The 27,995-nt window shown below is 40.1% G+C and overlaps 1 protein-coding gene across 2 annotated transcripts in view; it reads right to left on the bottom strand.

Moving 5' to 3' along the window:
* Positions 1-215: 215 nt before the first annotated feature.
* Positions 216-27,995, bottom strand: part of RAD21 (RAD21 cohesin complex component) — a 35,935-nt gene continuing 8,155 nt past the window's right edge. The window contains exons 2-14 of one of the 2 annotated variants that reach the window (XM_065397798.1): positions 24,232-24,402; positions 16,979-17,108; positions 15,614-15,713; positions 14,823-14,929; positions 13,486-13,689; positions 11,702-11,827; positions 11,394-11,516; positions 10,233-10,456; positions 9,330-9,489; positions 8,518-8,669; positions 6,912-7,061; positions 5,208-5,291; positions 216-2,051 (exon numbers count right to left, since the gene is read on the bottom strand). In XM_065397798.1, the coding sequence (XP_065253870.1) occupies positions 1,860-2,051; positions 5,208-5,291; positions 6,912-7,061; positions 8,518-8,669; positions 9,330-9,489; positions 10,233-10,456; positions 11,394-11,516; positions 11,702-11,827; positions 13,486-13,689; positions 14,823-14,929; positions 15,614-15,713; positions 16,979-17,108; positions 24,232-24,375 (1,896 nt within the window). In that variant the 5' untranslated portion in view covers positions 24,376-24,402 and the 3' untranslated portion in view covers positions 216-1,859. The remainder of the gene's footprint in view (positions 2,052-5,207; positions 5,292-6,911; positions 7,062-8,517; positions 8,670-9,329; positions 9,490-10,232; positions 10,457-11,393; positions 11,517-11,701; positions 11,828-13,485; positions 13,690-14,822; positions 14,930-15,613; positions 15,714-16,978; positions 17,109-24,231; positions 24,403-27,995) is intronic. The other variant, XM_065397799.1, reaches the window with a different exon arrangement.

The raw sequence follows: 27,995 nt of genomic DNA, 5'->3' as shown, positions 1-27,995 counted from the left end.
AGCCTCCCGGGCCAGGAGCTCTGGGGCCAGACAGGACGGTCCCGCGGCCCGTAGTTTGCCCACCTCTGATTTAAAGTGTTCCTTCCTAATGGCAAAAAGTATTTATATGTTTGAGGGAGTTTTTAAGAATCTTTTTAAAGAATTAACTTCTCCTCCTAATACCAAAATAAGCAACATGTCACAAAGGTATTCAAACAGGATATAGCACCAGTACATAACAGCTTGTAACAATTTTTATTAGAAAAGTTATACATACAGCATCACCTATTTTCAAGAATATCAACCTTGAAAAGCAACAAAAAACAGACTAACAAAATGTGTAACAAGAAACTAATGACCTTTCTATAATTAAACACTCAAGTTATCTACAATGTCTTTTTACAAAGGGGAAAATCATGGTTTTACAGGCACATTATGTTGAAAATAAAGCTGCAGTAACTATTTTATACAATTTACTTTTTCAACAATTATTAAAACACGGTCATTATGTAGTCTCAAATTTTTAAAACATTCACATAATTTTACACGTGAGTATACACTGAAATTTCAGAGTCCCAAAAGAGAATCATTTCACAAAAGTGCCAACATTAAAACCAGAACTTTCAGTGTGAATAATTTTGCCCTAAAAAAGTTAAGACGTGTTTCCATAATCAACATATTCACATAATTTCTGATACTATCTGGTCCTAACAGTAAAGCTTTTATTCTTTATAATAAAACCCAATAGGACTTATTTTGCAAAGCTGTTAAAATGTTCTGAACAGAGGAGTGTGCATTATTGGAAAATCGATACTAAAACTATAAATATATCTGAAGAGCCATTAATACACTTTACACAGCAACATTTGCTTTAAGTGTAACTGTCTGCTTGTACTATATGTTTAGTTTGCTGTCCTTTCAGTACAGGTTGTGTCTTGATTTAATTCAATATTTTACAAATGCAATCTGTTCAACTTCTCTTATGCTCATCTTCATAGGCCTGCTTAATGTCAGAAAATATACAATCCAGAAGTCTGTTCTTTAAAAAAGTTTGGGGTTTATGTACAGCTCGATCAAACCTAAAGCATATTGATATTTTAAGTTTTAAATGAAATTACTAGAATTATTTGCTGCCTATTAACAGTAGCTAGCCATTATCAGTAGTGGACCGCAATGAGGTGATAAATGAAAAGGAATGTTTTGTCCAAGATGTTTTACACATGCTCTGTCCTCCTGCATAAGTAAGATCAGTTATAAGAAGTGCTTTCCATAGACATCTGTTTTCCTTTAGCATCAAGGGCTACAAAATCCTACTGCAAAAATGACAAAGCAAAGTTCACATGCCAGGCACTACCATTCACATTGGCAGCTGCAAGAGACCCATGGTACCCAGGAAGAAAATAGACACAGAAATCTAGGGAAGGAAAAATTCATTACTATGAGAAGCAGACAGAACATATTAGACAAGTTTGGCAAAGTTTTTAATCAGACAATAGGTTGGCTTTTCAGGTTTACTTGTGTAGGTTAAAAATATCATTACTGAATTAAGCTAGTCAAATTATAGTAAGACATTTTCATTGTCACTCAACATTACATGCACCAATATTGCACACATCTGCTCTGAATCAAACAATCTTTATCTGGGTCCTTGAATTGCTTGTCTTGTTTTTGCAGTTGGAACTCAAGCCATCCACCCCAGCAGTGTCACTAAAAATGAAAGTGGTAAATTTAAAATACAAGAACCAAAACCAAAAGAAAACCAAGGACTTTGTACAGACAATTAAAATCTAAAATTTTCTCCAATGGTCTTGTGGGCCCTACACATGGGGCAATACATATGCACTAGTGAAATTAACACTAGCTATGATGTATCTAACCATTCAAATAATATGGAATCTGGGACCAGGTGTTGCAATGATGTCGCTGTAGGGCTCTTCTTGTGTCAGCTCTATAGCTTGCTGCTTTTTGAGTACCAAGAAACTGTAGAATTTTGCTGCCGCTTGTTTTCGGTTTGTATTTCTGCACAGCTCAAGCAAACTGATAGATTCTGCTCCAGTCTTAGCAAGAGCCCTCTGGAAAAAAACAAACACACACAAAAGTTGGTTGATACCATAAACAAATCCCCCAAAATTCTACATACCCAATTATGATCAACACTGATTAGTACAGAAGTCATATATTGCAAAAGCTCAAAGCGTTTTGGCAGCTGTGGGTTTGGTGTCAAGATACTCATCACTAATGGGTGCAGGATGTTTTAATCAGCAGGAAGGGGCAGCTGTATTCAGGATTTGAGGTTCCACTTAATGTCATCCACAGCTGCTGGGGCAAGTGACTATTCTTTCTCCTTGTAGCTTAGTGGTTTGAGCCTTGGCATGCTAAACCCAGGGTTGTACGTTCAATCCTTGAGGGGGCCATTTAGGAATCTGGGGCAAAAACCTGTCTGGGGATTGGGTCCTGCTTTGAGCAGGGGGTTGGACTAGATGACCTTCTGAGGTCCCTTCCAACCCTGATATTCTATAATTCTAATGCATGTACCAGCTTTAAATGTCTCCTTCCTCTGCCTGGGAGACTGTCACATTGCAAAATCCAACAGATCCCACAGGAAACAGTGCCTGCCATTCATTTTAGGGGGAGGGATAGCTCAGTCGTTTGAACATTGGCCTGCTAAACCCAGGGTTGTGAGTTCAATCCTTGAGGGGGCCACTTAGGGATCTGGGGCAAAATCAATACTTGGTCCTGCTAGTGAAGGCAGGGGGCTGGACTTGATGACCTTTCAGGGTCCCTTCCAGTTCTATGAGATAGGTATATCTCCATATTATAATTATTCTCCCCCAACTCAGGATACACTGGCTCTCAAAGTAATCCCCATTTGAGCAGGGAGCACACCTGTGATAGATGCGCCACTAGTTCTGCCAGAAAGAACAATTAGAGACAGATATAACAATACACGTGAGATCAAAGTAACTTCAATCCCTTGGTAGAATCCCAAGCCACTTAAAGCCATATGCTTGCCTGTGATTCGGTAAGTATTTGGGAGAAGAGGCATATTACAGTAATAAAGTAAAGGACAAGATTTTCAGAAATGACTAGAGATTTTGGGTGCCTGGATTTTTGGATGCTCAACTTGAGATTTTTTTAAGGGGGCTTGATTTTCCAACAGTGGGTACTTTTGAAAAAAATCAGACACCTATTTGGTGAGAGCATCCCAAATCACTCCTTTTTTCAAAATTGCTAGGGTTCAGGAGAATTGAGATTCTCCTAGCCAACAACACTTTTGTAATGACAAGTGACAGCTTCTGAAGAACATAAATTACCGTTAGTAGATGTACATGTAGAGAACAGTCTGCCTTACAAAGTCTATTGGATGGGAAAAGATCCATGGATAGTCAAACCAAAACAGAAGTATCCACAAAGGGGTTTGCATGAGTTTAACTAAATTAATTTTATTTCTTTAGTTAAATTGATTCAATTTATATCAGATAAGCCCTAAGGTGGAACTCTGGTATTGTATTCAGAAGGAAGTTAGGATGCTTCTGAACACCAGCTTCATCTGTGAAGAATTTAGTTAAGACAGATCACTGACGTTCAATTTGCAGAATGAGAAATCAGCGATATCAACTAAAACTTCCATGTATGAAGTGAGCTCACAGGTTCAATGTGACACCAAAAGGAGCTTTTATCAGCAGCTAAAGCCACATTAATATTGCACAGGACAGGCAGGCTTTTAAATAGGGTATTATAAATGCTCCAATCCCCTCTCCCTCAAACAAATATTGAGAAAGTGGGTAATTTCTACAGACACTGAAGATAAAAGAGCTGTCAAATAAACTGAGGGAAAAAGGAATCCAGACTGACAGGTCAAAGAGATCAAGTAATGTGTGCAGGGAGCCTTTTTTGTATCAGATCGCAACAATTTTCTGCTCAAATTTGTGCAGTCTTATGCCCAAATGCAAACTAGTGCTCATGTCAAGCAGCTAAGGTTCAGACAACTGATCAGAATTCCCCCTCCCCCCACCAAGAATTATGCCTACAAAGAGATGGCTTCTAGACTGAGATGTAGCACGGTGATTTGATTCTGGGAGTTCAGTTCAAACTTATTTACTGACCTCCCCAACAACGTTGAGAATCATATTTATTTTAACCAGGAGGACTGAGAATGTGTGCTTCTCATGAACTTTCTCAGAGAGATTTTGCTATGAGACAGTAGTAAAGTCATATGTGAATTTCTTCCATAGCTTTTAAGAGACTCTCCAGTGCAGTCTTTTCCTGGTGCTTTGTGTGGAACCAGTATTTTGTTGTTCAGAGACAGGAACAGAACTCTTATGTCCTACTCAAGATCCATCTGATCCATGTGCTCCAGATTCAGGTAGAATTCATACAAATTCACTGTCAGTTAAGTGTAACAACATCTTGACACATGGCTTTATCCCACACTTGTAGGGTTTCCTGAGACAGCAGGAATGATTTTGTTTTTCTGCAAACTGATATAGAATACAGTGACTTGACTCTCTGAATCAAGACCAACTTCAGGGATACAAGTTCTTCAAAAGGTTCCCTCAGACAGTCGCTCAAGCTTCTGTTCAACAGCAGAATGAAGGTCAGGATCTCAGCCATGTATGTGTCTGAAGTATGTGATAATGGTAGGAAGTACAGCTGTTTCTAGTATATATGATTGGGTGTGAATCATCTTTTCAATGCTGAGCTGTGTTCATATGGTTTTTGGCCAATTTCACTGAGTACTGCTTCTCTTTGTGGAAGTGGTCAAGAGTGATTCCATAACTTGAGATATTTGCTAATGAAGGTTAGGAGTTCCGAATGCGGTCTGCAGGCAGCTGAAAGAACTGGAGGTGCCTCGGTTCCATTGCAGGAGCTGGTATGTGTTGCTCAGAAAACAATTAGGAATTAAGAGTTTTTGGAGTTCCTGCCTTTACTGCAAGCCGAAGTACAGACCCAAAGGTAGGACCTGTCAGTGTTCTACAAGTATCTCGCTCAACTGTCCCTCTATTGCATAATATATGAATACACATGTTTACTTTTAGAGAGTGCTTTCAATGATTTACCTAATCACAGTCTACACTTTTTCTATGCTCGTTTCAAAATCAAACCTTTAAAGTATCAGTCAGGTATGTGGTGTCTACTGTCAGCCTAGCTTTTACTTGACCTCTTCATTGGTCAAAACACGCTAAACTGGTTCAAGAAGTAATTGTAAAGATAAGTGCTATATGTACCTGAAGACCATGAAGCATCTGCTGAGTTCTCTTATTCCATCTTCTTTCTTCTTGATCTTGATCACCCCCCGTACCATCTTCTTCCTGCAACCGACAAAAAATTCACACTTAAAAACACCTGTAGGCTTAGGTTAATATTTACACACAAATTGTGAAATGAAATCCATGCTTCTACAGTTGTTTACAGCACTCCTCAAGCCAATCAAGAATTAGCTGGAAGGTCACGATGGCTTGACTTACAAGGAATGAAGAAGAATGGCAACACATACAAGGAAACTGGATATCCCAGTGGGACTAAAAATAATTGACAAAAGGCTACTTGCCTGCCCTTATTGTATGTTAAAGGTACGTTTACATAGCAATTAAACACCTGAGGCTGACCCGTGTCCAGTGATGCGGGCTTTTGCTGCAGAATTGTCATGTAGACGTTCAGATTCTTGGAGTCCCATGAAACAGGCATAGAAAAGTGATTTGCTCAAAGCTACAGAGGAAATCTGTGGCACCATTGAGACTAGAATTTATCTCTCTCAATGCCCATTCCTGCACTTCATCTACAAGAGCATCCCACCTCTCCTTATGGAGAGTAAGCTCAACTTTTAAAGGAAATGTTCTACATTCCAAAAAGAAGCACTTTCTGAAACACTGAAAATGCTAGGTAAGATTGCAAGCCAAATCCCATCTGCTTTAGTATTCTTCAAATATTTAATTTCCTTTTGCTTCAATTAATACTGTTCAAAGCAGGATGAAAACTAATTTACAGGCTGATTTGTGGCTTTCCTACTGTCCCACCATCACTGTATTTAAGCAAAAAAAGCCACTGCCAATTGGCAAACTCAGGAATTGCAAGCTTAAGGAGACGTCCTTATTTCTAGAACTCTGATGTGATAGTTATGGGTTTTCAAAACTATGTTTTGGTGCCTGTCTGATCCTTTGCATTGTACTGCACTAAATTATATGTACATTATTCCTCAGTGCATGCACATGGCTTTTTACATGACCACAGTGCTACATACACAATATTGTCAGTTTAAAATCTACACTGCAAAGAAGTATCTTCACCTAGGCCATACATTAGCACTCAAGAGGCCACATCAAGATCAGGGATCCTTTTCAAACACATAAGTTACAATCTTTGTTCCAAAGAATTTACAGTCTAAGAATGAATTTAATTGGTCACTTATACTCTATTTACTTTTAAATTTCTCTCAGCTTGTGCAATGGAAATCATTTAAGTCAGTTTCAGGACCATAATTATGTAACATGTGTGTTTCAAACGCCACAACAGAGTGCTTAAAATTCTACGTAAGAATTTTAGATTTGTGAAAACGTTTCATTTGATCTTAAACTTTTTTTGTAAAGCTTGTTTTTACAAAATTGATCAACATTTAAAATCTGATAACACCCCTTGAAGTTCAAAATGTAACACGTATAGCTGTTAACTGTATGTTAAGTATGGCCAATACCTCTCCAATCAGTTGAGCAGCTCATCAAGTCAAGCATGCAATCAGGAGTGTTCTCCATATCTCAAAGTTCTACCCTTTGTCTGTCTCACTCCCCAAGTAACCAGAAAATGCTTCCTTAGCTGAAACACTTAGTTTAATGGATGTCACAAGTAAAGAGATGGCAGTAAAAATATTTTCAGGAACCCCACCGAGTACTTCCTGTGTCAAATCTATAGACTGATCCTTAAGAGCTCATGCCTACCTCCTCCTCTTCTTCCTCTTCCTTCTCTTTTTCCTTCTCCTTCTCTTTTTCTGGCAAAAGTTCCAGCTCTGGTATTAGTTGGCAGATATTTTGAGGCTCTTCTGGAGGCATTTCTACAGGTGGCATTTCCAACTGTTGTAATGGCTGAGGCTTTGAGAACACACGAGACATTAAAGTTAAATGGGAGTTAACATGAAGATTTCAGCTCCTGGAACTTTTAGGACTGAAAATCTTAAAAAGATACAATTTGGCATCTTTATAATCCCACATAATTAAACTTAATCCAAGTTTCTAATTTTCAGACACTTGCTACAAATAATCCAAGTGTTCTTTGCAAAGAAATACAACACATTTATTTTCCTTAGCTCCCCGTAAGTACCTGTTTAATCTTAGATTCCATTAAACCTAGAAATTCTAATAAAATATTAGTAACACAAGTCTGTTTCCCAAGAAGTTGGTTTAGTACATCACCCTGGGAACTGAGCTTACTACAGAGAAATATGGTGTACTTTGGATGAGAGATAGCTTTAAGACCCCCCCCCCCCCCCCCCCCAGATAGCCAGATGCATTGCTGTATAAACCCCATTGTCAACTTATTGGGGAAATGCCTCTTCAATGCATTAAAAACTACGGTGGCATCCTCTGTGGGACAAGAGTGAGGACATTGGTATGAAGGCACTAGCTAATATTTTCAGAAGTGACTTACAAATAGGGTACTGAAGACCCCATTCCCCACAGATCGTGGAGAACTGGAAACACACTGCTTGCTAAACACTGAAGCAGAGGTACCCAAGTTATTAACTGGTCCCCATCCTTATAAATGAAGGGTGAAGACAGACAACTGAGGTTTTTCTTGCCAAAATAGTCTGCCAACAAGCAATTCTTTACACCAAGATAGACAGGAGCACAAGCAATAACATAACTGTGTGTTGCACTGAATTATATCTTGGCGAAACCTGCGTTAAATTACATCATCTATTGAGTGGTTATAGAAGCAACTCTCATTGTAAGAGGTATTGCAAACATGTTAAATGCATTGGTGTCAAGTATCAGGGGGTAGCCGTGTTAGTCTGTATCTACAAAAACAACAAGGAGTCTGGTGGCACCTTAAAGACTAACAGATTTATTTGGGCATAAGCTTTCATGGGTAAAAACCTCACTTCTTCAGATACATAGCCTATGTATCTGAAGAAGTGAGGTTTTTACCCATGAAAGCTTATGCCCAAATAAATCTGTTAGTCTTTAAGGTGCCACCAGACTCCTTGTTGTAAATGCATCGGGACATTCTCTTTCCTTTAAATGTAAGGGCTTAGCATAGCATAGCACCAGCTTTTCCCTTATAGACCTTTTTACCATGACCTGTTTTGGGGCTGGTTTTATTTTTACTCAAATTCTGTAGGACACAGTCCCAGAACCACCTTGATATGTTTCTGTGGGGTGGGGGTTGGGAGAATTACTTTCAGGATTTGTAGCAGAGACTAACACCATTTCCTACCCACCAGAGAACGTTATCTATTTCTAGATAAAGGGATGCAATAGGCTTTCTTTGCAGAGCATATAGTCACCACTCCTGTGTAACTCACATCTTCACTGTAATCTTACTCACAGGTAATACAGGCTCTGGATCCACTTGCTGAGCCTTGCGTTTCACGCCTGTTTGAGGTGGTGGGGGTGGCATGACAGATTCATCCAAGTTGGTTCTGCTGCCTTCCATCATTGATTCCTGTAGGCGGCTTGGCTCTTCCAAGATAGGTTCATCTATATTTTGTGATATTCAATACATTTTATAAATAGGTATTTTGATTTCATTGTATATAAGTAGTTTATATATCATCACTTCTTAAACTCACACTCATCATGTCACTTCTTAAACTCACACCAATCAACTCACAGCACCTCCAGAGTTTACAACAATTAGGTCCATATTTTCATACTCACACAGTTTTTGTACTGATTTAATTAAATTGACGCAAAAGTCAATTTAGTTAAATCAGTGGAAATGTATGTGCAGACCAGCCCTCAGTGCCCATTTAATCCACTGGACACAGCTGTCTCATGTAAGTCTGCTATATTTAGCAAAGAGATCTACCTAGGGAGGTGGTGGAGTCTCCTTCCTTGGAGGTTTTTAAGGCCCAGCTTGACAAAGCCCTGGCTGGGATGATTTAGTTGGGAATTGGTCCTGCTTTGAGCAGGGGGTTGGACTAGATGACCTCCTGAGGTCCCTTCCAACCCTGATATTCTATGATTCTATGATGAAAGGAGTTACTAACTGTAGCAAGTTATACGAGTAATTACAAAGCCCTGTGCTTTATAACCTAAGTAAATGTTTCCCCTCTAGTAATTTAATATAAAGCACAAGTCCAAATAAAAATTAAGCTTTGAAAGGAAGTAGAGCATGTTGTTTAACGAGTTACAAACCAATAACATCTCGCTGTTGCTGCTGCTGCTGCGGTTCCTCTCTGGGCACCTCCGGGTTTTCAAAGTCTTTAAGGAACTCATCCAAGTTATCAGCTTCTCCACCTTTCCTCCTCTTTCTGAGGTCTTCTGGTACAAGAGGTGTAAGACAGCGAGTAAAAAGCTATAAGAAAAAACAATCACTCCTGTAGACTAGTAGTTCTCTGATCTGTAGTTAACACATAAATTTTTCATATTATATTTGTTTCAGAGATGGACTTCTCGTTATGTGCCCTTGTTTTAAAAAGCTTCTTTCCCTGAATGTTTAAGAATTGTTACATATCAGCAGGCTTGGCCGAATCCATTTTTTTTTTTTTTTTAATAGCTTCAACTAATACAGATGTTTCTTTTAAAGCATTTTTAAAATTTTATCGATTTAAATTTTTCATAGTTGTGCAAAAATGTAGTGGTCAGACAATAACTATTTAATGAAAGTAAATGCTGACAGTCAAAAAGGTAAAGATTCATAATAGTTAAATCAAATTGTCGGAATATGTCAAAACAGACAAAGTAAATAGCCTTAAATCAAACTAAGTGGTCACACAACACTTTTCTTACTTTCACTATCTTCAAATTTCAATCAGATGAAAATATTTTTTCCTTGGCTTGTGTGGGTGGTGAAAACCACTACTGATCGACATTTACTGTTTAAAAAAAATCTAATCCTTCCCAGCCTACATATCAGTGACTGAACTACATGCAGACTCCAGAAGTTTGTTTTCAGTTGAAGCAAGTTTTCAAAAATGTACTATTTATCAGATGCTGCTAATGCACATTTTTGCTTGCTATATAAGCTTTCAGCCTCACCCACATGATCAGTTCTTAATATAATTCATTTAAAAATAAACCTTCAGAAATCTGTATTACCTTCAATAGTCTGTTGTTCCACAAAGGCTGAGCAGGCAGAGAGAAAAGTTTTTCAACTCCTCCCGTCTCTTTCCACATCATCAATTTCTTAGTGGGAGGTGCTAAGTCCAAAGTAGTGACAATATCAGAGTAGTCACTTAATTGGGCTCTAATAGTCTTGCTATCCAGCTCTTTCACGCTGTCTACAATCAGCTTTCTCTTCCTCTTTGCTTTGGTTTCCTTGACTGTTGAAGACAAGAGAGAGGGAAACAGACTTGATACTATGTTACAGTAAAAATCCTACAGGCTCCAAGTAAATATACTGCCTAAGAATTCCCTAAATTTAAGATACACCTCTACCCCGATATAACGCAACCCAATATTACACGAATTCGGATATAACGCGGTAAAGCAATGCTCCGGGGGGGTGGGGGGGGCGGGGCTGCGCACTCCAGCAGATCAAAGCAAGTTCGATATAACGCGGTTTCACCTATAATGCGGTAAGATTTTTTGGCTCCCGAGGACAGCGTTATATCGGGGTAGAGGTGTAGTAAAATTTCTTAACCTATTTGGTGGCAGCACTAAATATTTGTACAGTACTTTTAAGATGTAAACTGATATGATTAGCTTTTAATGTTACACGTACTGTAAACAAGTAAATACCAGTCATTTTGCTAGCAACTCAACCATGCTACTATCCATTTTGACCAAACAACCAAGTATTTGTTTTAGTAATAACTGAACTAAAATTAGACTAACGATATTTATTTTCCTTCACGTCAGCATGAGTTGCTTCTTACACACTGCAGACAGCTATGTCCTAAATATAATTTTAGTATGCAGATTTTAATTTGTTTCAGTAAGAACATAACTGTTATGTTAAATCAGACATTAGATAACTAGACAAAAAACTTCAGGTTCTGCCTTAGCAAGGGACTAAGCAAGGTTGATATTCCAATATGTGCAACTGCACTGTATATGCTCCAAGCAAGAAAGCTGGTAGTGAATTTCTTGGGAAAGCAAGACAAAATCCCATGTTCTGAAAAGAAAATGGGACACACACCACTAAACTGAGTTAGCAATAATACCAAGAGATTCATTTCTACTCCACTAACTCAAGGTTTTCCTAGATCAAAAGGTCTCAAATATTTCAATTAAAGTGTTCTCAAATGGCTTACTTACCAGTGATGTCAATAGGCTCCAAAGCAAAAGCTTCTTCTTCATTTGGAACCAGTGTTGTTTGATCAGTCATAGTTGGTAACGGTTCAACTGGATCTACTGAGTCTGGGCTGTCTGGTCCACCCACTACCAAACAAAACAAAAGTTAAACATCTTGGACTAAGTTGGAACACAAAGAAAACAGCACAATATATCAACAGGTTCAACACAAGCTTTTATAAACTTCAGTCCACAACGTGTTTTATTATGAAACTAAACAATTCCTAGTGATAGTTTTAAAAATGAAACTTAGTCCTAGATTAAATACTCACTTGATACGTTATCATCATCATCCAGATCATCATGGGGAGGCTGTTCTGGCATCATTACCCCACCTTCTGAGAGAGCAGGTGGGTCATCAAAGATGCCTCCATCATTATTACTAAGAAGTTTGTCATCTGAAATAGCAACAGAAGAATCAGTTGTGGTAGAGTGCATAAACAAACCAAAAAACCCCAAGTAATCAAAATGTTGTACACTTATAACAGCATGGAAAACTGAAGGACTAAAGATACACAAACGATCTGAATTTTTTTTGCAGCAGTCATGCTCCAAAGGAAAAAATGTGTTTTTTTTTTTTTAGTGAAATCCAGCAAACAAACAATATCGAGTGGGGTTCCGCAGGGGTCTGTTTTGGGACCGGCTCTGTTCAATATCTTCATTAACGACTTAGATATTGGCATAGAAAGTACGCTTATTAAGTTTGCGGATGATACCAAACTGGGAGGGATTGCAACTGCTTTGGAGGACAGGGTCATAATTCAAAATGATCTGGACAAATTGGAGAAATGGTCTGAGTTAAACAGGATGAAGTTTAACAAAGACAAATGCAAAGTGCTCCACTTAGGAAGAAAAAATCAGTTTCACACATACAGAATGGGAAGAGACTGTCTAGGAAGGAGTACGGCAGAAAGGGATCTAGGGGTTATAGTGGACCACAAGCTAAATATGAGTCAACAGTGTGATGCTGTTGCAAAAAAAAGCAAACATGATTCTGGGATGTATTAACAGGTGTGTTGTGAGCAAGACACGAGAAGTCATTCTTCCGCTCTACTCTGCTCTGGTTAGGCCTCAGCTGGAGTATTGTGTCCAGTTCTGGGCACCGCATTTCAAGAAAGATGTGGAGAAATTGGAAAGGGTCCAGAGAAGAGCAACAAGAATGATTAAAGGTCTTGAGAACATGACCTATGAAGGAAGGCTGAAAGAATTGGGTTTGTTTAGTTTGGAAAAGAGAAGACTGAGAGGGGACATGATAGCAGTTTTCAGGTATCTAAAAGGGTGTCATAAGGAGGAGGGAGAAAACTTGTTCACCTTAGCCTCTGAGGATAGAACAAGAAGCAATGGGCTTAAACTGCAGCAAGGGAGGTCTAGGTTGGACATTAGGAAAAAGTTCCTAACTGTCAGGGTGGTTAAACACTGGAATAAATTGCCTAGGGAGGTTGTGGAATCTCCATCTCTGGAGATATTTAAGAGTAGGTTAGATAAATGTCTATCAGGGATGGTCTAGACAGTATTTGGTCCTGCCATGCGGGCAGGGGACTGGACTCGATGACCTCTCGAGGTCCCTTCCAGTCCTAGAATCTATGAATCTAAGTCAAGTTAGTTATCACACTTGTGTCTGTTTTATTAGTACGCTATGTTCTGACTACCCAATTATACATAATGTTTGCATGTTGCATGCAAAGCTTAAGTCTATCATGCAAGAATTCCACAGGGTTTTTAAAGTTCAGGGCTCATACTAAAAAGGATCCAACACTTAACAGTCTCATTGTATAAATTTAATCCCTCCCAAGGGAGTTTCAATGGGCCAGAAGATTCACATACTAGTTTCTCTTCCACGCCTCACATGTACAGTGGAGTGCCTTGAATTTGGAAAGTGATTTAATTCAAACTGCGTATTTTAAAATAAAATGAAATGTTTATCAGGATAATTATTATTAGGCACTGTACAAACAACAACAAAACATGGCCCTTGCCCCCAGACAGCTTACAATTTAGACAGAAGACAAGGGACAGTTAATAAAATCCAGTTGCTACACAAATTTCTCAAACATACCCAATATTCCTCCATCATTTCCTTCTCCAAAATTGTCATCCTTGTATTGGTCTTCATATTCCAAGTGGTTAGCTTTCTCATTAAGATGACTGGTGCTCTGTTCAGGCTCCAGTAAAAGATTGGACGCACTGGTACTCACTAGCATGTCATCCTCAAATGCACTACCTTCTCTCATCATCTCACGATCATCCATTCCAAAATCTCCTGCAAGAATATAATTTTAGCCAAACAGATAAAGAATTTAGGTTTAAGCAAACCAACAAGCAGATCATTAATCACTTCACTTAATCTATGAAAAAATGGACCCAGTAGATAATTTTGTCCTATAATTGTAATTTCTCAGTAAGTTTTAGAGTTATTTCTGTTCACCAAAATGCAGTTATGTTTCTATAGTTTTCAACTGTTTTACAATTTATCTATTAATTACTTTTTTAAATGCAGAGTTAATGGTGGACACATTGAAGACACTTTCTTCAGTGCTGTTTTAATTTCATAGGTTTGTTCAAAACAACTTCCTCTCTTGTCCTCCTCCTGAAGTTATCTTTCTTATGTAGAAAATATATTCTAAGCATACCTATTGAGAATGGCTTCAGTACTGCACCAAAATATTTAAAATACTCAGTTTAGAGACGTCCATTGGATCTATTCAAAGAAAAAGCTTCCTAAGTGCTAAGTTTGTGTTTAATGCACACCCAAAAACAGATTAATACCAGAGAGGTCTATTAATCCCATGTGTAGACAACTGATTAACAGATTCCTATTTTATGGATAATATTAAACAAGCTTGGAGCACAGAAAACAATTTTAGGATATTCATATACATTTTTATCAGTTCTAAAGCACTCTGTACAACGATACACCAAGAGATATTGAAACAAAAAATCTCAGAATACCACTTTCATCATTGCAATTGCCCCGCCACTAAGAAAAAGTTATAAGGGGTCAAAAAGTTATTTCTGAATGCAATGAAAATCGGTAGAAAAGAGCTGCTGGCTAATGAATTTAGACTCCCACATTTAAAGAGAAAATTAACATTTCATATATTCACTTAAGCATTAATCCACCTGACAAATGGTTATTGTTGCTTCTTTACAAGCAGCAACAATTTTTTTGGCTATTAGATGACAGATTTTTGGAAAACTCATCCTATAATGAGGGTATTCACTCTTGTAAAAACATTTGACTAACACATCTAAGTGATATTTCATGTAAAATTCTCACAGTGCTAATTAACCCATTTTGTAGGATTTCCACAAGATTTGTGAAACTTTCATTTCAGTCCAAGAGCCAGCAAAACCTAACTTAGTACATATATTAAAAATATTAAAGCATTTTACCAAAGTCATTATCCTGAAGAATACTGATGTTGCCCACTTCTTCTCTCATTGTAATTTCTTCCACTCTACTCTGGTTCAAACTGAATTGTTGAGCCACATCAATATCGCTTAAATAAAAAGAACATACAGTTTTAAAAGACTTTCCTTGATTATATTTGTTCAATTTAAAACAATTTACAGGTTACTTAACAGACTATTGTTTTATTATGAAGCCTGTCTATAGAAATATATTGTGCACTTGTATAAATACAGTCATGAAGACAACCCTAAAAAATGTAACAAACAACAAATATGACTTTAGGATATACTAAGAGTGAGGCAATAGAAATTGTGATCAGCTTCTAGAAAGCTAGGAATAAAGAAAAGCTACAGATATACTGTGCCTCTTGTGGCTCTAAGGTTAATTTTGGAATAACAAGCTCCAAAAAGTACTTATGAAATTCAGCGGTTACATTATCTACATTCAGCAAGAGTTTAAATTTATATAATGCACAGCAAAGAGCGTTAAGGTAAATGGTTAGGAAAGCGTAAATAACTTGGAACATATTGTGACTTATTTCTCAATTTACACAATGCATTTTAAATTTAACTGTAAACCAAATAAATATTGGCATAGCAATTTGCATTTCAGGAGTTCCACAGGCAAAAAAAGTATTTCATTTTTTAAAAAGGCTAAGTATCCAATTTGAAATGGTACTTATCTGCCATTGTTTGTGTTAACTGATAAATTTAGATTTGAAATCGCTACTCCAGAAAAGCAAGCCTACTTTAGTAAGAGAAAGTAAGCTTACTCTAGATCAGGCAGTGGCTGGTCAAAATCATGAAATTCCTCAGGTAAAGTGATAGCATTGTAGGCAGCCTCTCGATTTTCCTCAGGCAAATCAACAACACCTGAAAAGGAGAACACTCAGACATAAGTTTCTGTATCTACACAAAAGATAGGATTTTTTTTCAACACACTTAGTGTTGGCCTCTCTGCTCCCTTAGGTAAGACTCCCATTGTCTTCATTAACTTCAGTGGGAAAACACCAAGCCAATGCTCAACGATTCTGAAAAATCCCACTCCAAATGTTTTTGTTACAGATGAAAGTTAAATGCAATAAAGCAGGCAGTGAAATGTCACTGAAAGCCACGGCCATATACTTAAGACTCTGGATCAGAAAGGGAGATCCAAAAAACCTAAATAAAAATGCTACATACTTCAAGTCTCATTTTTTTAAAGCTGTTTTGTGCCAGTTTTCAAAAATATGCCACTGTAAAAAAAACTGGATTCCTAAAGTTAAATCCCCAAGGCCACATTTAGGCACATAAATAGACCGGATTCAGAAGTACTGAGCACCCAGAAGCTTCCACTGAAGTCCCGTCTGAACAATTTCAAATTGGCAAATTTTTTTTTACAATTCCCACACTAAAATCAGAGATAATCAACTAAGTTACTCAACTTAAAGTTGGGTTAAAAGTAGTTTCAGGTATTAACAACATTTGTTCCCTCCTTCCCCACCTCCAAGTCTCCCTGCCAATTCTTCTGCTTTTACAATCACGTTCTCCTACTTAAATTATTTTTCTTTGTTGCTGTGTGAAACATCCACACAATAGGAGAAACTGACTATCCTAAGGAAAACAGTGATACTGAATAGACATCAAAATACACATACTGAAAAAAAAAAAAAATTCCTTTCAGTTACTGTAGCTTAGGTATTACTTTTACGATTGTAGACAAAAAATCGTTAGGCACAAGGAATATAATTATAAGATAGCATCTCTTTGAACAACTTGCTTCTATATTTCCCTTTTTCACCTCCTGCCTGCATGGCCTCTTGATACTCCTCCACTGGTTCCAAATTCCCCTCAGTGCTTCCCAATTGCATGTGCAGCTATTTAACAAGCAGCACATCCCCATATCACCTGCTGAATAGGTCTTATTGACAAGAGTGCTGAAACCTTAGTCCAGAACACTCAACTGAAGCAGTGCTGGGGAAGAAGCAGAATTTCAGACAGTCATCTGAAAGATGGTATTTCCCTATGCAAAGTAACACAAACTTCTCTTATTCCAATAGGAGCATCAGGAATGTAAAACGGCATACATGCTTATTAAGTCTCACTACATATTGTAATGTAACTTGTGGGGGAAAGTGTTTAAGATACATGACAAGTACCTGGACGAAAAGCCATCTTGATCTTAATGAAGGCTTCATTACAGTCTGCAAGAAGGTATTTAGCTTTCCTGTGGTAGATTCTAACAACTCCCAATAAGAGATGTCCTGAGGTTCGAAGTGCCATCTTCACCTAAAAATATATTTACTGATTGCAACAGGTATATCTTGTTTATATTAAAAACAAAAAAACAAAAAAACACAGTACTTTCACAGGAGAAAAAAACCTCAGTGCAAGCCAGTCTTGCTAGAGTTTTTCTTATGATATACTCCTTTTACATCAATTTTAGGATAAACAGTAAAGCACAGCATCTCAAAGTAACTTTATACTGCCAGAGACAATATTAATCAACATGAAGTAGTTTGCAAACCCCATCCTTTCAACTAAATCTGAACAGCAATTTGTTAATTGTACTTTGTACTATTTCAAGAAATATCTACAATAGTAATTCTTAAAATAGCATATGCTGTTCAAAAAGCTTTACAATCAGTTCCCACAGTGTGATGCAGCTAAGTATTCCAATGCTATACATGGGGAAACTGTCCAACACCATCGAGGGAGACAGCATCAGAGCCAGGATCAGAATTCAGGGAATTCCTAGCTTTAAGTCCAATATTTTAAACTACCACACTCTATTAGTATAGAGTGGCATGCAGGTTTAGTTTGTTATTTTTGCTTAGGGGAAATGAAGAGAAGGCCTGTTACGTTTGCAAACAAAGGGGTATTCATTGAGTCAGCATGCCTAGCGATTACAGCAAATGCTTTATTTCCTAAACATTCAGTTTTAATTAATAAAGTTAAGTTTGAAACATGTCACTTTGGAATAAATTAGCAAGCAGCACACAAAACCAAACCCATCTCACTGCATCCTGTATAGCTCCTTCATGCCTTTGTTTCTTTGGTTAACCTTCAATCCTGCTCAAATTTGTGGACATCACCAAGATTTAATAGGTGGACAATGGGGTCCTCCTGGTCCACGACAGGGGCCCCAGGCTCTATGATAATACAAAACAAAGAACAGAACTAAACTGCACACTGAACCAGAAATAAGGTTAAAAGTGACTGCAGGCAATGAGGAAAGATTTACTAATAGTAAATCTAGAGTTTCACACCAAAATAGGAAATAAAACAGCACAGTTAAAAATGTTGGGGAGGGCACAAAGAAGCAGCTGTACCCATCACATTAAAACAAATTTGTGTTCCTTTTGTCGCCAAATCTCTAAAACGGTTTCACTGTTATTTTTCTATGTAACCAAGTATTGTATTTGCTGCAGGGAAGGAGTGTGGTTGTCAAAAGATGTGGCCAGGAAAGAATATCTTCAGTGGCTCATAATCTGAAGAAGTTTGAGAACTGTGTTGACGGATAAGTGGAATAAGATTTCCCAGGAAGAATAAGTCCTAAAACTTCTAACCTCAATTTAACTGAATTATTACAGATACCCAGGCTTTTTATTACACACAATAATAAAAGCTCTTCTAAGCCTCCAGAAATCAGATAAAAACACACACAACCCCCCCCCCCCCCAAAAAACAAACACAGATTTTAAGAATGCCTAGCTCTGAAAGTCTTACAAAAATCCTTGCAAGCCTCAAGGCACATGCATAACCCCCGTGAGTGAGCATTTCCACTACCTTCGTTCTCATTCTCCTTTCTCTGACTCCTCCCTGGGTTGTCAATGAGGTTCTTGTCATAACTAAGGCCTTGTCTACACTGGCAAGTTTCTGCGCAGTAAATCAGCTTTCTGCGGTGTAACTCCCAAGGTGTACACACTGCCAACCACTTAATAGCAGAAACTGCGCAGTTTCTGCACACTAAAAAAAAAAACCACCCCGACAAGTGGCGTACAGCTTTCTGCGCTGAGGCTACAGCGCCGCTGTGCCAATATAGACACCTGGTCGATTACAGCACTGCAACTGGCCTCCAGGAGGTCCCACAATGCCTGTTCTTGCCTCTCTGGTCATCGGTTTGAACTCTACTGCCCTGCCCACAGGTGACCAACTGTGAGCCCCAACCCTTAAATTCCTTGGGAATTTTGGAAGTCCCCTTTCTGTTTGCTCGGTAATGTGTGCAGTGGTCTCAGCATATCTTTCCAGGTGACCATGCCTGCTCCACGGATCAGGCAATCTCCTACTCGGAGCAATGCCGAGCTGCTGGACCTCATCAGCATTTTGGGGAGAGGAAGCTGTCCAGTCCCTGCTGCACTCCAGCCATAGGAATTATGATACCTACGGACAGATTTCACAATGCATGACAGAAAGGGGCCGTGACTGGGACACACTGCAGTGGATGGTCAAAGTGAAGGAGCCGCAGAACTCCTATCACAAGGCAACGGAGGGAAACCGCCGCTCCGGTGCTGTGCCCACGAGCTGCTGGTTCTACAAAGAGCTGGACACGATACTCGGTGGTGACCCCACCTCCACTGCGAAGGCCACTGTGGATACTTCGGTGACTCGCATGCCAGTAGAGAGTGGACTGAGTCAGGAGGAGGAAATCTTGGACGAGGACGTAGAGGGGGACCCAGAGGCAGAGGACGACTCGGAGGTCAGAGATGCACGCAGCCAAGAGCTCTTCTCTACCCCAGAGGAGGCTAGCCAATCACATCAGTCGGAGCTTGGCGAAGGGCAATCAGGAGAGGAGGCCCCGGTAAGTGGCTTTGATTTTGGAAATCGCTGAAGCAAGTTGTTGGGGGCAGGAGGGTTGCAGAAAGCAGGCTTGTGTCTGTATGATGTGCATACCACCACATGCCCAGTCTGAGCGGCGGAACAGGGTGTTTATTCACTCCCATACTTCACGGGAATCTGCCTCAGATCTCCACGAAACGCTCATGGACATACTGGGCAATCCGCGGCTGCAGGTTCTTTGGCAGAGCTGCTTTGTTTCTTGCCCCATTAAGGGTAACTTTCCCGCGCCACTCTGCCGTCACTGCACTCTGCCGTCACTGGGGACCATTGCTGCACACAGGCAAGCTGCATAAGGGCCAAGGCAGAAGCTGCAGTTTTGGAGAAGACCCTCCCTTGATTCCCTGCTCACCCTCAGCAGCGAGATATCTTCCATAATGAACAGTCTGTGGAAAATGCGGGGAGAGTAATGATTATAAGGCCCGCCCCTATAGTGCTGGCTCTCCCCAAGAGCCAGGTGCCCAGTGTACAGTAGGTCCTGGAACACTGATTTCCCCTACCCCTGTGGTTACTCATCACTTTGGGGGTCTTGTGGCTCATGTGTGCTTCCGTGGGTTCAGCCAGTTAGTGACAGGTATGTGAATAGAAGCTGTGTTTTAAATCACTGAATCAGTGGTCTCTGTCTTGCAAACAATACTGCTGCTGTAAAACGTTATTCCGTTAATTGAAAGCAAACAGAGCCCTGCAAAGCAACAGACAATTTTCTTAAACCTTCACAGTGCATCGTCTGCACCAATCACAATCACCTGCTAGCACTACAAGCACTGCACTCCCGAACATAGCAACAAATATTAGTGGCTTTCAGCTTCAAATTCAGGGTGGATAAAAATCAATGATTTAAAAAATAAATAAATAAATTAGATTTTTTTTAAATTTAAATAGGTTTTCCCATCAAAAAACATTTTATCAAAAAAATCTGATCTAAAGATAGTTTTAATTAAGATCATTATAGCTCAAAGATATCTCATCATGGAATAGGGATCATAAATTATAATTCTATAGTATGAGGCAATATATTTATGTAATGTTTAAGAAAAGTTTTGTAAATGAGTTCCAATGGTTCATGGATTAAGGACCCAATCTTATGAGGTTCCAGGGACTTCTGTATAGATTATTTAGGTTAATCTTTCTATCTACCCAATGGGACTCAGTGCTCAGTCTAGAAGATACCATCAGAGATGCCTAGTTTTGCAGTTCTCAAACTGTGGATTTGTGTCTCCAGAGGTAACATGCTTGTTAACAGCAAAATTGTTTTTAATAAATAAATAAATAGACGTGAGAAATAAGAGGCCTCAACTCTATTGTCCCTCTGCAAATTTGTGTACACAGAGTCAATCCCTTACCTCTCTCTAAAAGTGCAAAGTTTCAAAAAGTTCAACGAATAGAAGATTGTTGGGGACAGAATTGATCTGGACAAGGAGAAGAAGTCAGGAGATAAATGTGAAGCGAGGGACATATGCTTGTTTTGTTAAAATATTATGTGTTTGCTGTTTAAGAAAAAAATCCAGAACACTTAATGTCCTTGTTTTAGTTAAATAAAACAGTTTAAATGTCTGTCTGGTGATGTTCTCCTCCTAATACAGCATGGCAAGAAAATCCTTCAAATATTAATGATTAACCTGTTGAATTGGAGATAGTTCACCTCCCAATGACTTTATAAATATCTGCTTCAATTACCTTTGGTAAATGAAATAACCAATCATTCATTTTCTGATATAGCTGTAAAGCTAATCTGAAGTTTTCAAAATAAATCACTTTAAAATGTATAAGTGTGTACCTTCTAAAAATGAAACCTACATCTATCTCCGAGTTGTGAAGAATATGTATTAAGGTTATAACAACCAACAAGAATGCACTTTTACGTAGAAAACCATGATTAAATCGAGTCTTCCTGACTAGTGACTTAAATCAATTTGATTTAAATCAAATCCACCCTGTTCAAATTGCTGCCTCAAGGCATCCCTGATCCTTATGGCCCTGCACTACGCCCCTCTAATAGCCCTGGTCTCTGGCTGTTCACATTCAGCCTCCAGGCGCTGAGCCTCCGCAGTCCAGCCTTGAGTGAAGCTTTCATCCTTCCCTTTACAAATATTATGGAGCGTACAAACTGTGGCTATAAGCATAGGAATATTGTCATCAGCCATGTCCAGCCTCCCATATAGACAGCACCAGTGGGCCTTTAAATGGCCAAAAGCACACTCACCAGTCATTCTGCACTTGTTCAGCCTGCTATTGAACCGTTCCTTGCTGCTGTCAAGGTTCCCCGGGTATGGCTTCGTAAGCCACAGCATTAAGGGGTAGGGCAGGGTCTCCCAGGATCACAATGGGCATTTTGACTTCCCCTACAGTGGTCTTCTGGTCTGGGAAGTAAGTCCCTGCTTGCAGCTTACTGAACAGGCCAGTGTTCCAAAAGTTGCGTGTCTCATGCACCTTTCCAGACCAGCCTGTGTTAATGTCCGTGAAATGCCCACGGTGATTCACAAGTGCCTGGAGAACCATAGAGAAATACCCCTTCCAATTAATGTACTCGGTGGCTAGGTGGTCTGGTGTCAGAATTGGAATATGCGGGCCATCTATCGCTCCTCGACAGTTAGGGAAGCCCATTTGCGCAAAGCCATCCACAATGTCACGCATGACTCTGGGCAACATGGTCTTTTGGAACAGGATGTGATTAATGGCCCTGCACACTTCCATCAACACGACTCCAACAGTCGACTTTCCCACTCCGAACTGGTTAGTGACCGATCAGTAGCAGTCTGGAGTAGCCAGCTTCCACAGTGCAATTGCCATGCACTTCTCCAAAGACAGGGCAGCTCTCATTCTCGTGTCCTTGCGCTGCAGGGCTGGGGCAAGCTCATCACACAGTCCCATGAATGTGGCTTTCCTCTCCGAAAGTTCTGTAGCCACTGCTCGTTATCCCAGACGTGCATGACGATGTGATCCCACCACTCAGTGCTTGTTTCCCGAGCCCAAAAGCGGAGTTCCACTGTGGTCAGAACCTCCGTGAATGTCACAGCAATCTCATGTCGTAGCTACTACGCTTGGCGAGATTAATGTCAAACTCCTCTTGCCTTTGTAATTTAAGGAATAACTTCACTGCCACTTGTGATGCGTTAGTGAGGGCGAGCAGCATATTGGTCAGCAGTGCAGGATCCATTCCTGAAGACCGAAGAGGCAGAGTGCACAGTACACAAACTGTTGAAAGATGGTGCCAAAGGCGGACAGAAGCACAGAATTTGCTGGAATGCGAAGCAATGCATCACGGGGCATTGGGACAGGACCCAGGATGCCCCGCGACCCCCTCCGCCTTCCCACAATTCTTAGCAGCAGAAGAGGAAGAGATGCCAGAGTGCACCGCTCCAAATAGCGCTGCAAGTGTGAACACGCTATTGCACAAGTAGCTGACAGTGTGAACCCACAACAGTGGTTTCCCTTCAGTGCTCTCTGAGCAGCGATGTAACTCTGCCAGTGTAAACATACCCTTCAATTACAAACTCTTGTAGGCAGGGAATCAGCCTGTTCTGTAAAGCACCATGCATATCTACAGTGCTCTGATTAATAGAGGATTCAGCTATTATATTTGTGTATATTTATAACTCTTGTAAAGATCATATTAGCTGCACTGAACTGACAGCCAGAACATCTGTTTAGCTGAAGAAAGTGTTTATGGATACTTGGAAACAAGCTTTAGTTTTTTTTTAAAAAATAAAAAAGCTTTTCTCTAAGACATCCAAATGTCTGTTGTCAAGTAAAATGGTTTATATTTGACTAATGTGCCACATAACCAGTCCATTTTTAGAGGTGAGTTAAAAACGAAAACATCCATGAACACAAGACCTGAAGAATCTTCCCTCTGATTAGTAGGTATCTGGTAAGAAGAAAGTGTTCCATTCTCTCCCCCTTAACTCTGAGGTTGTGTCCTTCAGCACCTTTCACAGTTGCTCTGTTGGCTGTAGCCAATACCAAGCAAAGCACCAAAGGCAACTTAGGGCCTAGCCCGGAGAAAACTGTACTCAGCAAGTAATGTTATTGTGTAGCTATCGACTACATTTTCCAACCCTTTGAACATAAAGGACAAGAAAGAATATTTAAATAATCAATCATTCTTTATTTCAATAGCTCTCAATGTCAAGCGTATTCAAATGTTACCGTAAGTCCTTTGAAAGCTACTTGCTGACAGGTACAAGATGTTTTTTTCCCTTTCCCTCTCCCACCATAAAAAATTTCTACGTATACACATGGTACGTCAAGATAATTCAGATAAAGATACTCTGCATAAAACCTATTAACCAAAGGACCAAATTTGAAACCTGGCCACTTCTTGCAAAACTATAAAATAAGAATTGAGTGAAAAGCTCAGATTATTTCTTAGAATACAGGTATTCATGGATTATTTCATACTTCATGTAAAACAATTGTGAGCACACTATTTTTCATTAAAAGAGTTAACATTTTAGAATTTTTCAGGTTAAGGCATCAGTATATTAGTTACTTCTTGTATATTGATCATGTGCTGTCGTAATTTATCTCTGCTGAACCAGCAACATTAACATCAAGATGACTGTAAAATAGATACCTTAGGTGAGATGATACTCTCCACGCTGCTCTCTAGATTACACTCGAATACATGGGCTTTGGTTAGCTTCTTATCCCAATGGGCCGCTAGCCAGATTTTGGCCAGCGGCCCACGCTTGCTCAGGACAAAATGGGCGTAGAACATTGTCCCAGCCGCCTATAAGGTGTAAACCTGTAAAGAAAAATATAATTGTTTTATACTGAATTGGGTTACTGCAAAAAAATCTCACCATATGTATATATATGCCACTTGGAGGCTATCAACATGTCTTCTTTTCAACCAGCAAGATTCTAGAATGGTTTTGTACAAGAAAAAGGACAGAAATTTTCAAGTAGAACAGAAAATGCTCCATATACCTTGAAATCTGAAAGGATTTTGTTCAAGATTGAGAGCGTTTTGCTCGTTTTTTCCCCATTGGTGGCTATATGTTTATAAGTGTAGAAGTTTACTGCGTTGGAAACTTGAGCAGTAAACTAGAAAAAAGTCACACCTGCAGAAATGTGGGGCTGGAAGGGACCTCAAAAGACATTTAAGTCCATCTCCCGGCATTGAGGCAGGATTAAATATACCTACACAAACGTCTGCCAGCAATGGTCTAAGTTTAGCATCATCCTTGACCATGAACTTTGGTCTCTTATTAGACCTATCTATGATTCTTCCAAGAGCTCATTTCCCAATTCTAGTCACTAAGACTCCTCCATTGTAAAAATCTTCATTCATGCTTTCATCTCCATTCACCACAGTCTTCTACATAGCCTTATCAAGTACCAGCTATTCAGACCCCAGCACATATGGAATACTACTGACCCAAATTTTCCTCACACACAAAAAAGATCACAGTCTTTCCATCCTCAAACAGTTCCTGTATCTTTGCATTCCAAAACAAAAAGTTAAGAGCTCTACTCATTCTAAAAGCCTTCCATATGTTTATTCCAGGGGTTCTCAAACGGGGGGGTCAGGACCCCTCAGGGGGTCGCAAAGTTATTACATGGGGGGTCGCGAGCTGTCAGTCTCCATCCCAAACTCCACTTTGCCTCCAGCATTTATAATGGTGTTAAATATATAAACAAGTGTTTTTAATTTGTAAGGGGGGGTCACACTCAGAGGCTTGCTATGTGAAAGTGGTCACCAGTAAAAAAGTTTGAGAACCACTGGTTTATTCCAACCTTTCTAAAGGACTCTTATTATCTACAGCCCTTTCCCTCTGAGTGTAGCATTGTTTTCCTATTGTCCTTTTGTCTTGCTGCTGGTGGTGCAAGAGCCCACTCCTAGCAGCTTTGAGAAGGGGAAATATACTGTATTTATAAGGGACTGGTCACCATAATATGAGATAGACATAAGACTACAGTCCCATCACTAGCTTATGGGGAAACCCGTATGAACCTAATAATTAAGGTTAAGATTTTGTCACAGGTATTTTTAGTAAAAGTCATGAACAGGTCACGGGCAATAAACAAAAATTCATAGAAGCCCACAACTTGTCTGTGACTTTTACCAAAAATATTCAAGACTAACAGTCCAAGCCCTGCTGGGGGCTGACTGCCAGCCACTGCTCCAGCTCCGGTTGCTGCTACTGCAGCAGGCACAGACAGCTGCTCCCGACCCGCTGCCGTGGTGGGAGTTGAAGCCAAAGAAGTCATGGAGGTCCGCTAAAGTCATGGAATCCGTGACCTCCGACAAAAATTGCATCCTTACCAATAATTAAGTGTGTGTATTAGGGAAGCAGAAGACCAAAGCCACTAACAGGCAGCTAATCGGAAATGAGCAAGTAAGGGGAGCACGCTATCATCCTAAGAGGATAGATCCGGCTCCTGGCAAGTCCAAGCACCATCTGTCTTGCCTCTTCTATCCTTCTCTCACTGTACCTACAATGGAGGATCAAACCTATGCCTTTAAAGCTCCTATAAAGAACACCTCCCCAGCAGGCACAGCATGTGACACTAGGAGCAGAGCAGTTTAATTTGATGCATCAAGCAGAGGAGTATCAATTTCTAGCAAAACTGACAATTGTCTCCTGCTGGAAAGTTTCCAAAATGCAGGGTAGTATACAGAATGCAGGCTTCCTGTGATTCCAGGCCAGGTTTAAATCTGCGGTCCCAAAGGTTAATAGAAGTGCAATGTCTAAACTTCAAATAAACTGCAGCTGGCCTGTGCCAGCTGAATCAGGTTCACTGGGCTCAAACTGCAGGAATGTTCCATTGCAGTGTAGACTTCCTGGCTAAGGCTGCGTCCCAAGCTCTGGGACCCTCCCACCATGCAAGGTCCTCGAGTCCAGGCTCCAGCCTGAGTCCAGAAGTCTACACTGCGATTAAACAGCCCCTGACAACATCCACGGGTATTTAATTGCAGTGGAGACATACCCTTACATTCTTTCAGTTACTCCACAGTTGTGCAATATTCTGCAACCAGATCTCAGCATGCCCACTCATGTAATTTGGTTTATATTTATCTGAATATGCGTTTTATTAGCCCTATAGTATTACCATAGCACCAACAAGCTCCAGTCACGAACTGGGATCCCACTGTGCTAGACACTGTACAAACAGAACAAAAAAAACCCCAAGAACCCCAAAGCAGTTCGTGCCCCAAAGACCTTACAGCATAGGTACAAGACAAGAGACAGATACAGGCAGATAAATGGGGGAGTACAAGGAAACAATGTGACAATATAGGTCAGCATTACAGGTAGCGTCTCAGCACATTGGCAGCGTAACCATAGTTAATTTTTTTGTAGGATCATGGAAAAAGTTTTAAAGTAGTATAATGAGTTAAGTTTTACAGATGTTTATAGGGAGCTCCTCCAAAGCATGAGGGGCTGCATTAAAAAAGCACTCCTTTGAAGATTAAGAAGTGGGTGATGGAGGTTAGCATTACAAGCTGTTCAGAGGCAGGACTCAACCCTTAAGAGTGAATGAGAGATTATAGCTAGGGTGGGGACAGGACTCAAAGGGCCTTGAATGTGAAGGCAAGTAGCTTATGTTTGATGTGATAAGAGAAGGGAGAGCCGGTGAGGGATTCAGAGAGAGGGGGTGATGCAATCAAGCAATGTGCTATGAGAACGATTTTTGCAGTAGCAATCTGAATGGATATGAGCGGGGCATATTTGCATTTGTCAAGGCTAGAGAAAAGGATGTTGCACTAATTGGGAAATGAGATGATGAAAGCTTGGATGAGAGTTTTAGCAGCGTGGATGAAAGAAAAGGCCAAATCTTGGAGATTGTATGCAGTGTGATAGACCCAGACCAGTTGGGAACAGCAGAGTAGCAGAAGGGAGATATACTGGTCACTGGATAAGTAGTTTTCTGTTCCCTGAGTGACCAGAGCAGGGGCTGCTCCAGGCTAATAGACCACCTGACTCCAATTAACCTGCTAAGAGCCAGGTGAGGCAGTTAAGCACCTGACTCTAATTAAGGCCCCTCTTAGATGCTATAAAAGGGCTCACTCCAGTCAAGCCAGGGGGAGCGGAAGTGAGTGTGAGGAGCTGAGAGTGAGAGGGTGTGCTGCTGGAGGACTGAGGAGTACAAGTGTGATCAGACATCAGGAGGAAGGTCCGGTGGTGAGGACAAAGAAGGTGTTGGGAGGAGGCCATGGGGAAGTAGCCCAGGGAGTTGTAGCTGTCATGCAGCTGTTACAGGAGGCACTATAGACAGCTGCAGTCCACAGGGCCCTGGGCTGGAACCCGGAGTAGAGGGCGGGCCCGGGTTCCCCCCATACCTCCCAACTCCTGATCAAACACAGGAGGAATTGACCTGGACTATAGCTTC

The sequence above is a fragment of the Emys orbicularis genome, chromosome 2 (genome assembly GCF_028017835.1).
Source record: "Emys orbicularis isolate rEmyOrb1 chromosome 2, rEmyOrb1.hap1, whole genome shotgun sequence".
Taxonomy (NCBI): Eukaryota; Metazoa; Chordata; order Testudines; family Emydidae; genus Emys; species Emys orbicularis.
Note: the sequence above shows the minus strand (reverse complement) of the source record. Positions and strands in the feature narration are given on the sequence as shown.